Consider the following 13,107-nt stretch of genomic DNA (forward strand, 5'->3'; position numbering starts at 1 on the left):
TACACAACACAGAGAAGTGCTTTATTTACTGTTGTTCCTCCCAGTCTGTAAATAAGTCTTGTGAATAAGATTCGTGAACACAAATGCTAAAGGCTCTCTATATATAGACTTCAGGGACCCAAGACCTTAGTAAAGAGGGTACATAATTGGAGCTATGTAACTGAGGGTCCTTATGCCGCGGAGTTCGTGAGGAGACCAGCGGTGTGTACCTGAAATAATTGGGCCTAAACGGTGCTGTAAACATGGCGTGGCGCGTCGTGACGGTGGAGGCGGTGACATTGTTTTGTCTGAGGAGGAGAATCCGTGAGCGAAGTAGCCTATAACAGCATCATGTGGGGCTGAAAATGAGTGCTGGACGAGGGGGGTTGGCAGCCTGAGAAGTAGAGAAAGGAAGGAGGCAAAAAAAAAAACCTAAGAGGAAGAAGTGAAGGGACGCTTTTCTTTTCTTTTCTTTTCGGTGTGGGGGGGCAGGAACACGTGGACGGTGGAAGCTTATTTCTGAAGTGAGCCTCCGTTTTTCATTCAGAGAGATACAGCTCACAGTGGAACCTATAAACCCACTGTATCAGAAACTAAACCATAATACCACGACTATGGTGAAGAAACGGTGAACTCGAGGCTGGAATATACGTTACTTCAAACGTCAAGTGTAAAATATTCGACTTCAAATACTCCGTAAAGTCAGTATGGAAAGTCCCAGGACTGCGAGTTCACAGACGGGCTGGAAATTCTTCAGGGAGTCGCTGCTTCTTTGCCTCTTCGCCGGTAAGTTATAGCCTACGGATATTTCTTTTTAAAATAACGACTCGACCGTTGATCATAGCGCTGAAGTTAGTTGTAAAGGCAACATTAAGAAGTGTGGTAACTTGATAAATGTTCCTTCAAAAATATTATAGTAAGAAAAAAACAAAGGAAATATGTTTTTTTTTTCACTTCACTGAAGTGGTGCTTTGAATGTACTTTACTCCGTTCTTTCATTTCCTTTAAGAATTAATTATTAAAAAGCATCATTTTAACATAAGAACTGATATAATTAAAGTGCAAGTTCGTCTTAAATTGTGTTAAGCTAATGTACATCTGAATAAAGTGAATTCTAAAGTAAAGTTTCCTTCAGTCAAGGCTGATGATTCAGGGTAGAAACCAATCCTCTGTAGTCTTCTCTCTTTTTTGTCATAAACATATACACGAGTGTTATTCATATATTTATTTTTCAAAACTGGATTAAACAGCACGTTAACTACTTTTGCCATGTTCAAGCCTGGCTCCCTGGTTCATATTCTGCTTTAGTTCTGTGTTTATAGATGGTTTATATTGTTCATGCCTCGGTGTTTAATGCACGCATGGCTAAAAGCCTGGTCACAGTGAGGAGGGGGAGGGCCAGTTTGTGTGGAGGAACAGTTTAAGAGGTGGCTGAAGTTCTATAGTCCCTTTGTCCTGAGCGTGTTGACCTACAGGACCCAGAGGTAAGAGGAAGACCTCGTAAAGACCACCCGTACAGCCAGACTACACCGAGGAGCTGCAAACTGCAAATTACCGACATAATTCAAAGCTCAGATTTCTCCTTTTAAGGCTTGAATCTGAGGAATCTCTGCAGTGGGGCTTCTGAATCTCAGCAGACCCATGTTCATGTCATTAAGCACTTCTGTACTTTCCTCTAGCCTCTCATTTTTGACTAATATATGTTTGTTCATGAGTAATATGCCTCAATACTGTAACTCTGTTATTTCCTTCAGAATCAATAAAGAGTTATCTCTTATCTTAGGCTGGGTATAGACGGTTGCTATCAGTTCTATATCACTATTCATTTATTCAGTTTCCTGTCAAGACTGCTATTAAATGTTATCCATTTATCAGGAGATATTACTGAGGAGATTTAATACAAGATATCCCACTTGCATAAGAAAGGAGGGAAGTGGGAAATAATTTAAATGAAAAATTATTAGAATATGAAAGAAAAAAATGAACTTTCAAGGATTTTCTTTGAAAAAATGTTATAGCAAGCCTGCCCAAATGAAAGGAAGCTAATAAAGACAAACTAAATAGTATATTTTACATAATAATATTTGTGTTGTATTTAGTTGTGGAGGCTTTTGTATCAATTTCTTTTATTCATATGTTTAGCTTTTTTTCTCCCCGACACTAAGACCCAAATAATTTGAGTTTAATGTCTGCTTTGAAAGGATGTGAACAAAATGACTGTGGTCTCAACTTTTTGCACAGCAAATTTTACATTGTTTCTACACCCTGCATTTCATCAAGACCCTGCATTTCATATGTGAAATTAATTTAGACACTCATTGTGTCTACTGTGAAAGATATGGCCTTGCTTTCCCATTACTGATCTCTCCTAACAAAGCATTTGTAGCATTAATGCAATGTCTGTATGAATTTGTTCCTTTTGTAGCATATTAAATCTGCATTTATTACCATTTGCCATGGTAATATGACAGAGTCATTACTCAGACAAAACAGGGAGATGATTTTTACTGATGACTGCAAATCAGCTGCCTACGCCTGGGCTCTAATAACACATCAAGCCAGCCATGAGCAAAGAAGGATATGGAGCCAAAACACAATCCGATGACAGCCAGTGAGTTAGAAAATAAAAGGAGTGATAAAACCAGGAGTGCACGGACTACAGGACCAGACTAGTCTGTGCAGAGCACATACAAGCTCAGTAGGGGTGTTAGAGATTAAGAATTGGAAGGTTGTTTTATAGAATAGGACTGGTTTCTTCAAGGATGGACTGTGGAGATAAAGTACTGAATAGAAAGAAAAAGTTAAAGCCAACTCAGAATTTAACAAAACCCAGGCCAAAAACAACAAATTGCTTAAAGTATTTTTGTGGGTTTTTTTTAACTGTATTTTGGATATCATAAGGACACTGATCAATCAAGTACTTTGTTTTAGCACAATTTTTCCTGTTTAATTGATTTTAGAGCAGCACATTGTGTGCAAGGTTGTGTTCAAAAATCATTATTAAAACTGTATGTTTTAATATTTTAACCTCAGTTTTGCAAACAACATTTAAAACACACAATTTGACCTTATTGTAAATGTGTCTACAGGTGATTTATACTGTTTACACACTGAAAAATTCAAAAGTTTTAGAGTGAAATCCACTGAATGATCACCAGATTAGGAATCCCTCTTTTGTATCTACACTCATTGTCCATTTTTTCAGCTCCACTGACCATACAGAACTGTAGTTCTACAATTACAGAATGTAGTCCACATGTTTCTCTGCATAGTGTTCTTTAAATCCCAGTTTCAACCTGCTTTTTAAAAGTGGATCTGACACAGCAGTGCTGCTTAATTTTTTAAACCCTGTGTCCACACACTGTCCAGTCTGTTAGAAACACCTACCTCAGTGGTCCACCTTGTGTATTTAAAATCAGAGAGAGTAGCTCATCTATTGCTGCACAGTTTGTGTTGGTCGTCCTGTAGTCATTCATCAAAAAACTCTAGCAGCACTGCTGGATCTGATCCATTCGTATCAGCACAACTTACAAGGTCAGTGTTCTAGTGATAGTTAACTGTAATGCTTTAAGTGTGGGCTGAGGTATGTTCAGATGTGCACATAATACCTGAACAATTTCCATAGAAAACGCATCAACATGAGCAGCTGCACATGACCTCAAATACTTCATGCTCATTTCTGAACTAGATGAGGTTAAAGGGCCCTAGCATTGGACAGTAGAGGGCTAGAATTGGATTTTTGATGTGTTTATTCCATTACCCCTATTCACAAGCTTCCTGCAACATGTTCCCACAGTGATAGAGAAATGTGAATATTCTGATGACGTGGGGAAATTTCACAGATCCCAGTATCCCATGAGAATGCAGCCAGATAAAGTTTCCTCTTGATGACTGATGTTAAGGTTAAAGTTGGGCTAAAGTGTAGGAGTAGCATTATTTAGCGTTTTGTTTAAATGCAATTGCAGGTCATGGAGAGGCCCAGTGCAATGGCTGTGTTGAGTACTGTTGTGATGGAGTGCCTCCGTTTTGCTGCTCGTATTACGCCTACGTTGGGGACGTCCTCTCGTGAGTAATCACCGAAACACACATAATCACACCCATCTGCCCTGCAGTTTTCCCCTCTTCACTCACCAATGGGGTGAACCTTGACCTGTCCACACCTGCTAGCAGCTGTTCTTTCAGTTATGTATGCTTGCATATCTGAAACCTCACTCATGTCCAGCACTTTGGGACCAAAATTTTTTTATATATTCTTAATACAATTAGGTGTTGGTTTAATACTAAACTACATTACCCTATTTTTGCCAATTTAGTTCCTACTAGTTTAAAACTAGGCCGGAAATTTTCGATCCTCACAACGACTAGACAAAGACCAAAAAGAATAAATACCACATTTCTACAGATATCACTGTCTTTGCATAAGATCCTTAATAAATATCAGTTTATTCAGTATATTTAGTGTTATATTAATATGAATAGCCTTTGATCATATTCATTCATTCATTCATTCATTCATTCATTCATTCATTATTTGTAACCGCTTAACCAGTTCAGAGTCGCGGTGGGTCCGGAGCCTACCCGGAATCATTGGGCGCAAGACTGATCATATTCATATAATTGCAATAAGAAAAATAGCTTAATTAGATGTTTAAAATTAAGTTTAATTAAACTTAACAAAATGAGACAAACAATCAATAAAGCAGAAACAATAAAATAAATAAATTTAACCGAAATCAATCAAATTTTGGAACCCTGCTACATATTAACACTAACACTGGAAACTGACAGGAAAATGAAGACTTGCAAACGCTGAACCACTTTAGTGAGTATAGTGGAATCCTAATGTTATTTTTTTCCTTTCAAAATAAAACTTAAAACATACCACATGATGTTTCTGCGAAACACCAATGATCCATAACATGAAAAAGACCTTCATTGGTTAGAGCCATAACAGACCAGGTGTCATTTTGGTTGTGGATCAATCTCACCACTGCAGGTGACCATTCTCAGCACTGCAGTATTATGTCTGATAGGTGTACGGTTAATTTAATTCATTTGTTAGTGATACTTACCTTAAAGACAGTGAATCTATTGCTTCACATAACTGCTACTGAATGTACAAGGCAAAAATCACAGTGTACGTATTTGTATATTAGCATCAACTGTGCATATGATATCCCAATGGAATTATCTAAAAGGTTCATAATGCGTTTTAAACAAAACATCTGGAAACAGTTTATGTTGATGGCCTACTTTTGAAGCCTGATACAGTGATACCTTGACATACAAGTGTAATTCGTTCTGTGACCGAGCTCGTAACTCAATTTTCTCGTATATCAAATTCAATTTCCCCATTTTAATGAATTGAAATGCTATTAATCCATTCCAGCCCCCCACAAACCACACAATTTTTTTGTTACATGTTTTTAAATAAGACAAATGTAATTTATAAATAATGAATAAAAAATAATACATAAAGAGAATGTAAAGAAATAAACTGGTTCTATTAAGTGTATTTACCTTGAAGAGGTGGACGAAGATGCTGACAGAGATGAGGGAGATTGGCAGAGGAGGCTGGGGGACTTCTTCGTTTTGTGTTCTATCACTTAACTTACTTGCTACAATGCTATAAAAAACAGCAATACAATAGTGATGTTTGCATGGCCAGATATCCAAATGAACTGAATGCTCACTGGGTGGTTTGAAAGTGAAATATTTTCCCATTACTGCTTTGTGGAGGATTTCAGCTGTGCAAAAGTGTCAATAGTGTTTTTTTTTTTTTTTCAGAATTCATAAATTGTTTTCAAAGAGTGACAGGTCTGGACTAGTCTAGCACTCAGAATGTTTAACTAGGAAGCCATACTGTTGTAATCCACGCAGAAAGTGGATTGGCCTCCTCTTACTGAAATAAACAGAAAAAGACTTTTTCTTGATGGCAGTATTTTACTGCAATATCTGTATATATATCGTTGAGCTTTAACAGTGCCATCACAGATGTGCAAGTCTCCCATGTCATGTTCAATAATGCACTCCCATGCCATCACATTTACTGGCTTTTGAATCGCACACTAATAACATATTGGATATTCCCTCTCCTCTTTGGCCCAGAGGATGCGGCATCCATGATTTCCAAAAAGAATATCACACTTTTCCACTTCCTATCATTCCATCTTAAATGAGCTTGAGCCGCAGCTTTTTTGTATCCAGTTTATATATGGTTTCTTCTTTTCATCTTTGAGTTTTATCTAGCATTTCTGGATGCAGCAAAGACAATTATTCTGGCATGTGATTCTGAGCCAATTAAATAATTTCCACTACAGAAACTGTTTTTAGTGCCACCTGAGGACCCAAAGATCACAGCTAGCCAGTACTGGTTTTAGGCCTTGTGCCTTGCAAACAGAGATTTCTCCAAATTATCTGAAATTTTTATGTACCTTAGATAATGAAATATCCAAGCTATTTATTATTTTAAAGCAACACTAACATTTATAGCAATGTTTTGAAATCAAGGGAGGGGTGGTTTCCTATTTTCCCCTTAAGTTGCATAGTGCAGTTTCTGCAGTGCTGAAATTGAAACTATTACCTAGTGTTTTTTAAGCTAAGAAATTCTCAGTTTCAGCATTTGAAATATTATTTTATACTATTTTCAAGTTAACTACTATTTTTGCCACCATAACATGACAAAATTACTGTAAAATCACTGTAAAGCACAGTATACTGACAATACTTTATGATAACAAAGAGTGGAGAAGCCCCTCATGTCACTTCCATAAACATAACCACAGGGCCATAAACACAATATATTTCGGCAGGTCTTTGTGCAACCCCGGGGGCGTATTTGTTCAGGTGTGTGTATTAAGTGCAGCCTTTTTCCATCCCATCCCCTTGTGACCTATGTTTCCCTCTGCTCCATCTCTCCAGAGAAACATCACTGTTGACTCAGCCCTGTTCAGACTCTGCCTAGACAAAACCAAACGATTCTCATTGAGGCAGCAAATAAATCTAGAGGCCTGGGTGGCCTGGTACAACAGGACAACAAAAGCACTCATCTGTGTGGGATAGAAGCTTGAAGGTTAACATAAAATATCACACGTTTCATGCACTATGGCTAGAAACATGAGGTTGTAATAGACAGCATAACGTATTCTATGGTTGGTTTTAGGTAGAGTTCGGATGTGAAAGATATGTCGAGCTGGATTTGAACAAATTTGCAAGGCAATATTTGATAACAGTATTTATTGGTTAAAACCAGAGAACACTGATTTAACATATGGAAGTGCTTAGCCATCACAAGCCACCAGAAGGATTTGCTTTGACCGAACCGAACTATGATGTCCCTCTCTAATCACATTATCTGATGACATCTTGGATTGACATTTACTGTCTCCTGGTGAACAGCTGGGGTGTGTTTCACCCCTAGCAAAATTAAGCCCAAACTGGGCACTGTTCAATAGGACTCTCCCTCAGCTATTCTTATTGGTGTTCCCTAAAGGTACATAGTTGTGTTCCCTAAAGGTACATTCCATTCTCTTCTCCAGAAGGGGAGGTGAATATTTGTATGTTTAATTATACAACATTCATTCATTAATTCATTTATTGTCTGTAACCGCTTATCCAGTTTAGGGTCTCAGTGGGTCTGGAGCCTACATGGAATCACTGGGCGCGAGGCGGGAACACACCCTGGAGAGGGGCGCCAGTCCATTACAGGGCGACACACACTCACACAGTCACTCACACACTCACACCTATGGACACTTTTGAGTCACCAATCCACTACCTATCAACATGTGTTTTTGGACTGTGGGAAGAAACTGGAGCACCTGGAGGAAACCCACGCAAACATGGGGAGAACACACCAAACTCTTCACAGTCACCCTGAGTAGGTCTTGAACCCACAATCCCAGGACCCTGGAGCTGTGTGACAACGACACTACATGCAGCGCCATGGTGCTGCTGTGCCCTGTATTAAATCAACACAACTTTAAAATCTACAAATAATATAGAATATGATATTCTTGTACAATTATGTACTGAATATGAACTCTTGACAGTGACAGCAAAAGATACCACCCCATTGGCAGTTTTTCTGAGAGTGTATAAGTCTAAAAAGTTAAGGTCACGAAAGCAGTTAGTGGCTGAAAATCTTGCCACTTTTGCCTCTGAAATTTCTTTTGTCATGCAGTACATTTGTCTGGAAGCATCAACAATAATTTAATTTCTTTAGGAATTATCTTAAATTTGTCACTGGTTTATACATGTATAACACATGCAAACCTGGAGCTTTATAAAAATTGGTGAGGGGTTTAAACTTTCAAGCTCACAGATGTTCACTTTTAATTATTATTCTTTAGGAAACTATCCAGTGCATCATGGAATTTCAGTTTCACCACAATTTAATTCAGTTGGAAAATTTGGATCAAAATAACACACAAGATCCTCAAAGGATTATCTTATACAAGCCAGAAAGGATTGCCTTTGCTAAATTAATATTGTACAAAGCAGGAGCAGGCCTCATCTTCCTATTATTCCTTCATCAGATATTTCAAGCTATTCTTAAAATAGCAGAATTTGAGCTTTAAAATCCTAATACATTAACATGTCTTTTTGTATTTTAGGGGCACGGCAATTTCAGGGATCGTGTTTGGCGTCGTATTTCTGATGGGGGCAATGGCAGCCATCTTCCTGTGCATTTGCATGTGTGTGAAGAACGGGAGAGGGGCGAGAGTTGGGGTCTTCAGCACGTCCTACATCAACACAGTGACTCAGGGCTACCCAGGTTACTAAATCTAACACTTCATTCGTTTTCATGATTATAGTGTTTAATGCAGCCATCTGGCCACAAGGGGGCACTGCTGCGTCATGATTCAGAGCTTGTGCTTACAGTGTTTCACGGCTTACTGTCATGAAAAACTATTCATTACTTACACATTGTACTTAGACCACAGAGACTGTTATTGCTATTTAGATATGAAGTGCCCACTGTTTTATGCCAGAGGCAACAGCTTCATTTGTGTCATGTTTATAGCTTTAGTAAGTTTTAAAAAATTAATTGTGATTTATATTGTCTATAAATTGTTGGCTGGCTAAAAAGTAAAAGTGAGTAGGTGTAATTGAAGCTGTACATAGCTTTTAATTAAAATAATAAATATAAATATACTAGTACTTGTCCAAAGCTGTTCCCTATTCACAATATTGGGGTTCTGCCATTTTGTGGTAGTGTCCAAAAACAGCGAACATTTTATTTATTTATTTATTTATTTATTATTATTTTATTTTTATTTTTTTTGTAACAATAATTAAGATTGTGTTATTTATGTAGAAATTATGTATGATTTAATGCACAAATTTATTTAGAGTGTCCTTCAATTAGACCCTTGCTGTTGTAACAAACTTCTCACTTTCCCGTTTGCATAGGCCCACCTCCTCCTTATACTTATGACTATGAGATGTATCCTCCTGATCTTCGACCACCACCATACACTCCAACACCACCAACAGCAAACTACTCTCCACCTCCACCCTACCCAGGCTACAACAGAAAATGAACCTTCACCTCTTGGACACTGGACATTGGAGCATATTTATAAATACGATCTTCAATTCTTTGGCAGAGCACATGATGTCTTAAAAACTCATTGTGTTACATCATAAGGTAGAAAGCAAACTGCACTCAAGGCTATTGGGTCTACTTTTGTTGAAATAGGCCTGCATCTGCCTTTATTAATCTAAGGACTTCAGGACAAATTACAAAGCTGGGGTTCTGTCCAGCTAAAAATGGGGGTGTGGATCATCTCCCAGAGACTTGTTTTATATTACTGATTTTTTTTATCGTTTGTTTGTATGTTTGAATGAGAGTGGAAGTCTACATATTAAAGATGTGAGTGAAAATGGATTACGCAGGGGTAGGACAAGCCAAAAAGAAAATGAAAAACTGCATGGCTAAACCCATTCTCCATCTTCAATGGGTTGAATCATAATGCTTATGATGTTGTGAGGTTGAGGTTGATCATTGAGGTTTTGCGACAACAAATAATAAAGGAAAACTACAAAACATATTTATGTCATGGAGGACAAATTCATTTTTTATCTATTTATTATTTTTTTTCCTGACCAAATTACATTTGAAGACCACATTTAAGAACCTATGTATTAACAGCATCCATAAACCAATAAACACTTATTTAAGATTATAGATTCCTGATTGGCCGTTTACAGCCAATCATTTCTTCACCAGTACGGAGCCCCTCACCACTAAACAAAATGGTCGACATTTTTGCTATAACTTAGCTTCTGAATCCTTGTACTATGGATACATAAACCTTAAATAGTTTAAGATTTTTGGTAGCTGAGATAATGCAAAAATGTTGAATAACTTGGGGGCCTCTAAAAACTGATTAGAAAAACCTTTGTCTATATATTCTGTATGCATGTTACTAACATAATATTAATTCCTGATATGTTCCTGAGAGCCTGTTCATTGGAATCACCCATGTGAAACTCATGCTTTAAGCCACACCCGATTATGGTTTATAACACAGAAATCAATATTGCAATTATGGTATTATATAAAAATAAGCATACCAGTTCTGTTAGGGCATCAGATTTTCCTGACAGTATCAGATCTTCAGGTTAAAGTTTGGGAGTGGAATTTTTGAGTGGTTTCTATGTGCTCATAAATTGAAACATGTTTATTACATTATGAAATTGATTTGTCAATCTATTGTTTATTACTGATATCATTGGAACTTGTAAATGCATTAAAAAAAACACTGGTTCTATTACAAATTTGGACAAAAGCCTTTACTGCAGGGATTTTCATTAGCAGTGCTCATTAACCACTTCTCACCAGTGTGTGTGTGGATTGAATGTTGTGTTGATTGTAAAGCGTCCTTGGTTTTCTAGAAAGGCGCTATGTAAGTGCTAAATAAACTTAAATATTTTAAAAGTTTGTCAGTTGCTCTGTCAATCTGACTTCTCTCATTATTTCTCCCTCTGTCTTTACTAGTCTGACCTTCTAGGAGTGTATTTGAAGCCACATTAGTTTTCACAAGAAGTGTCTGTTAGGCTTTGGAGTACACAGTAGTTAAAAAATTGATTTGAGCACGACCTTTTATTTGATCCGAGTCCATGAAAACCAATTTCCATAGAGTCAAGACAGCACATATTGAAATATAAGCCGATTCCGTTGCAAAAAAGAGCCCTGGCTTTGATAGCCGGGGAGAATATAGCACTGCCATATCAATTATTCTTCTGCAGCACAGGGGGGGGGGGGGGGGGGGCGGGCGGATGGGGGATGAAAGATCCCCAGAGAAAGGTGGCTATTGAACCAGGTCCCTTCTACAAGAGCTGTTGTTGCCTGATGAATCGCCCCACAGCAGTGGCAAATAACAGCAAAGGATTTTTCCTGCTGTCTTTGGAGATATCTTAAGAGATTCATGTTGCTGCACTTCATGAGCTTTTGTGTTATTTTTTTCAATGTCTTTCTGCCATATGGAAGAAATACAGTAGTAAAAACAGTTAACTGCTTATAAAATAGTACATTTTAGATTTAACTGATATTTTTAATATTTTACAATATTTTTGCTTCATTAAAGAGCACAACCTCTTGGCAACAATGGGCTTCACTGCTATGAGGTCTGGATTTTATTATTTTACATAAAATGAATAAGTGAATACAAGGTTGTCTGATGCTAACTGACAGTGATAGAAAGGGTGGTTTATTTAACTGAGTTACCAGATAAATATTGCCAATTTGCATGTTTATATTCTGGGGCAATTTTTCTACTTTCATGGGTACCATTTCTTCCCAGTACTTTCTTCTATGCTTTAACATGTCCTAGCCAATTTTGACTTACCACATGGAAGTGTGTTAATTTTTGTCACTGAGATGGTCCCTTGAAACAGAAAGAGAATAAAGAATAGAAAAGTGCACTATTCAGTTATTCAACTTGCCCTTGACTGAGTTAGTTAGTCAAAGCACTAAGTTATCTGAAAAGCATGGATATAACATTTACCCTTAGCCATGTAGCATTTAGGCAGCTAACTGGCATGCTAGCATATATATATATATATATATATATATATATAATTTGCTATGGATAATAAATGTTATCATTTTTTGAACTGGAAGGAACCATTTCAAGTGTGGGTATTTTAAGGGCAACGTTCAGGTTCACTCATCACTTTGACCTTCCACAGTCTAACTTAAAACATTTAATTTGAGCTAATAATGTAACAAACAATTAGAAACGGTTTAGCAAAATATGTAACTCCAGGACAAGGGGTAGGGGCAACTATTTCCAACTTCAGAATCATTTGTCCCTCAAACTGTGTATTCTCTCTCCCAAACACCTAATTTACCTCATGAGAAGCTTGATAATGAGTTGGCATATTAAAGCTGGTATAGTGGGTCAGGGAAGAGTTGAAAATATAGTGCAAAATGGCTCTCCAGGTTTGGAGTGAATCTTGAAAATATCTCAGATTGTTTGAGAATATGTCACTATCCATAAAAAAACATTATGTTTAGTTTACTGTATCATTTGTGCTCAGCCTCAGTCCTTCCCATTGTGTTAAAGTGTCATGATGGTCATGACCAGTAGAAATGCTCCAAAATGACTTAGAATAAAATCTTTTTACACGGACGTCCATTGAAATGTAAGGTTTTTCTTTCTCATGTAATGTTACAGGCCCAAACAAAGATAAAGAAGAAGTTGGTGGTGATAAGTCTCAAGAACAGAAATACATTGAAGCTATTGATGGCTTTTTCTTATTGCCCTCTCTGGCCCTCCCTGATCACGTGACCGTGGAGCAGCTGCACAGCCTCCCTATCGCTCTGCATCACACACACACGCACGCACACGGATTTCATACACACATTCTCACCCGGTCGACACGAAGAGATAGATCGACGGCTGATACTGACAGAACACGGTGAATATCGGGAGAAATATTATGGGGGACCGCGGGGTGTTCTTGCTGCTAATGGCTGTGGCCTCAGCGATGGCTCTGGAGGTAAGAATCGTGTTATTATTGAAGCAGTGGGATTTGTAAGGATACGACTCAGCTTTCTACCTTTGACTGGTTGTCAGCATGAGAGACTACTGTTCAAGCCTAATACAACAGCGATTC

The 13,107-nt window shown here is 37.7% G+C and overlaps 2 protein-coding genes across 3 annotated transcripts in view; both read left to right on the forward strand.

Annotated features, from left to right (window-relative positions):
* The first annotated feature begins 349 nt into the window (after positions 1–349).
* cyyr1 (cysteine/tyrosine-rich 1) lies at positions 350–10,859 on the forward strand. The gene is made up of 4 exons (XM_066660105.1): positions 350–765; positions 3,945–4,044; positions 8,595–8,755; positions 9,394–10,859. The coding sequence occupies exons 1-4, from the start codon at positions 687–689 to the stop codon at positions 9,522–9,524; spliced, it is 471 nt and encodes a 156-aa protein (XP_066516202.1). The 5' UTR covers positions 350–686; the 3' UTR covers positions 9,525–10,859.
* Positions 10,860–12,837: 1,978 nt separating this feature from the next.
* Positions 12,838–13,107, forward strand: part of appa (amyloid beta (A4) precursor protein a) — a 43,884-nt gene continuing 43,614 nt past the window's right edge. For both annotated transcript variants that reach the window (XM_066660106.1, XM_066660107.1), the window contains exon 1: positions 12,838–12,990. In XM_066660106.1, coding sequence (XP_066516203.1) covers positions 12,931–12,990 — 60 coding nt within the window. In that variant the 5' untranslated portion in view covers positions 12,838–12,930. The remainder of the gene's footprint in view (positions 12,991–13,107) is intronic.

This window comes from Hoplias malabaricus, chromosome 2, assembly GCF_029633855.1.
Source record: "Hoplias malabaricus isolate fHopMal1 chromosome 2, fHopMal1.hap1, whole genome shotgun sequence".
In the NCBI taxonomy this organism is placed as follows: Eukaryota; Metazoa; Chordata; class Actinopteri; order Characiformes; family Erythrinidae; genus Hoplias; species Hoplias malabaricus.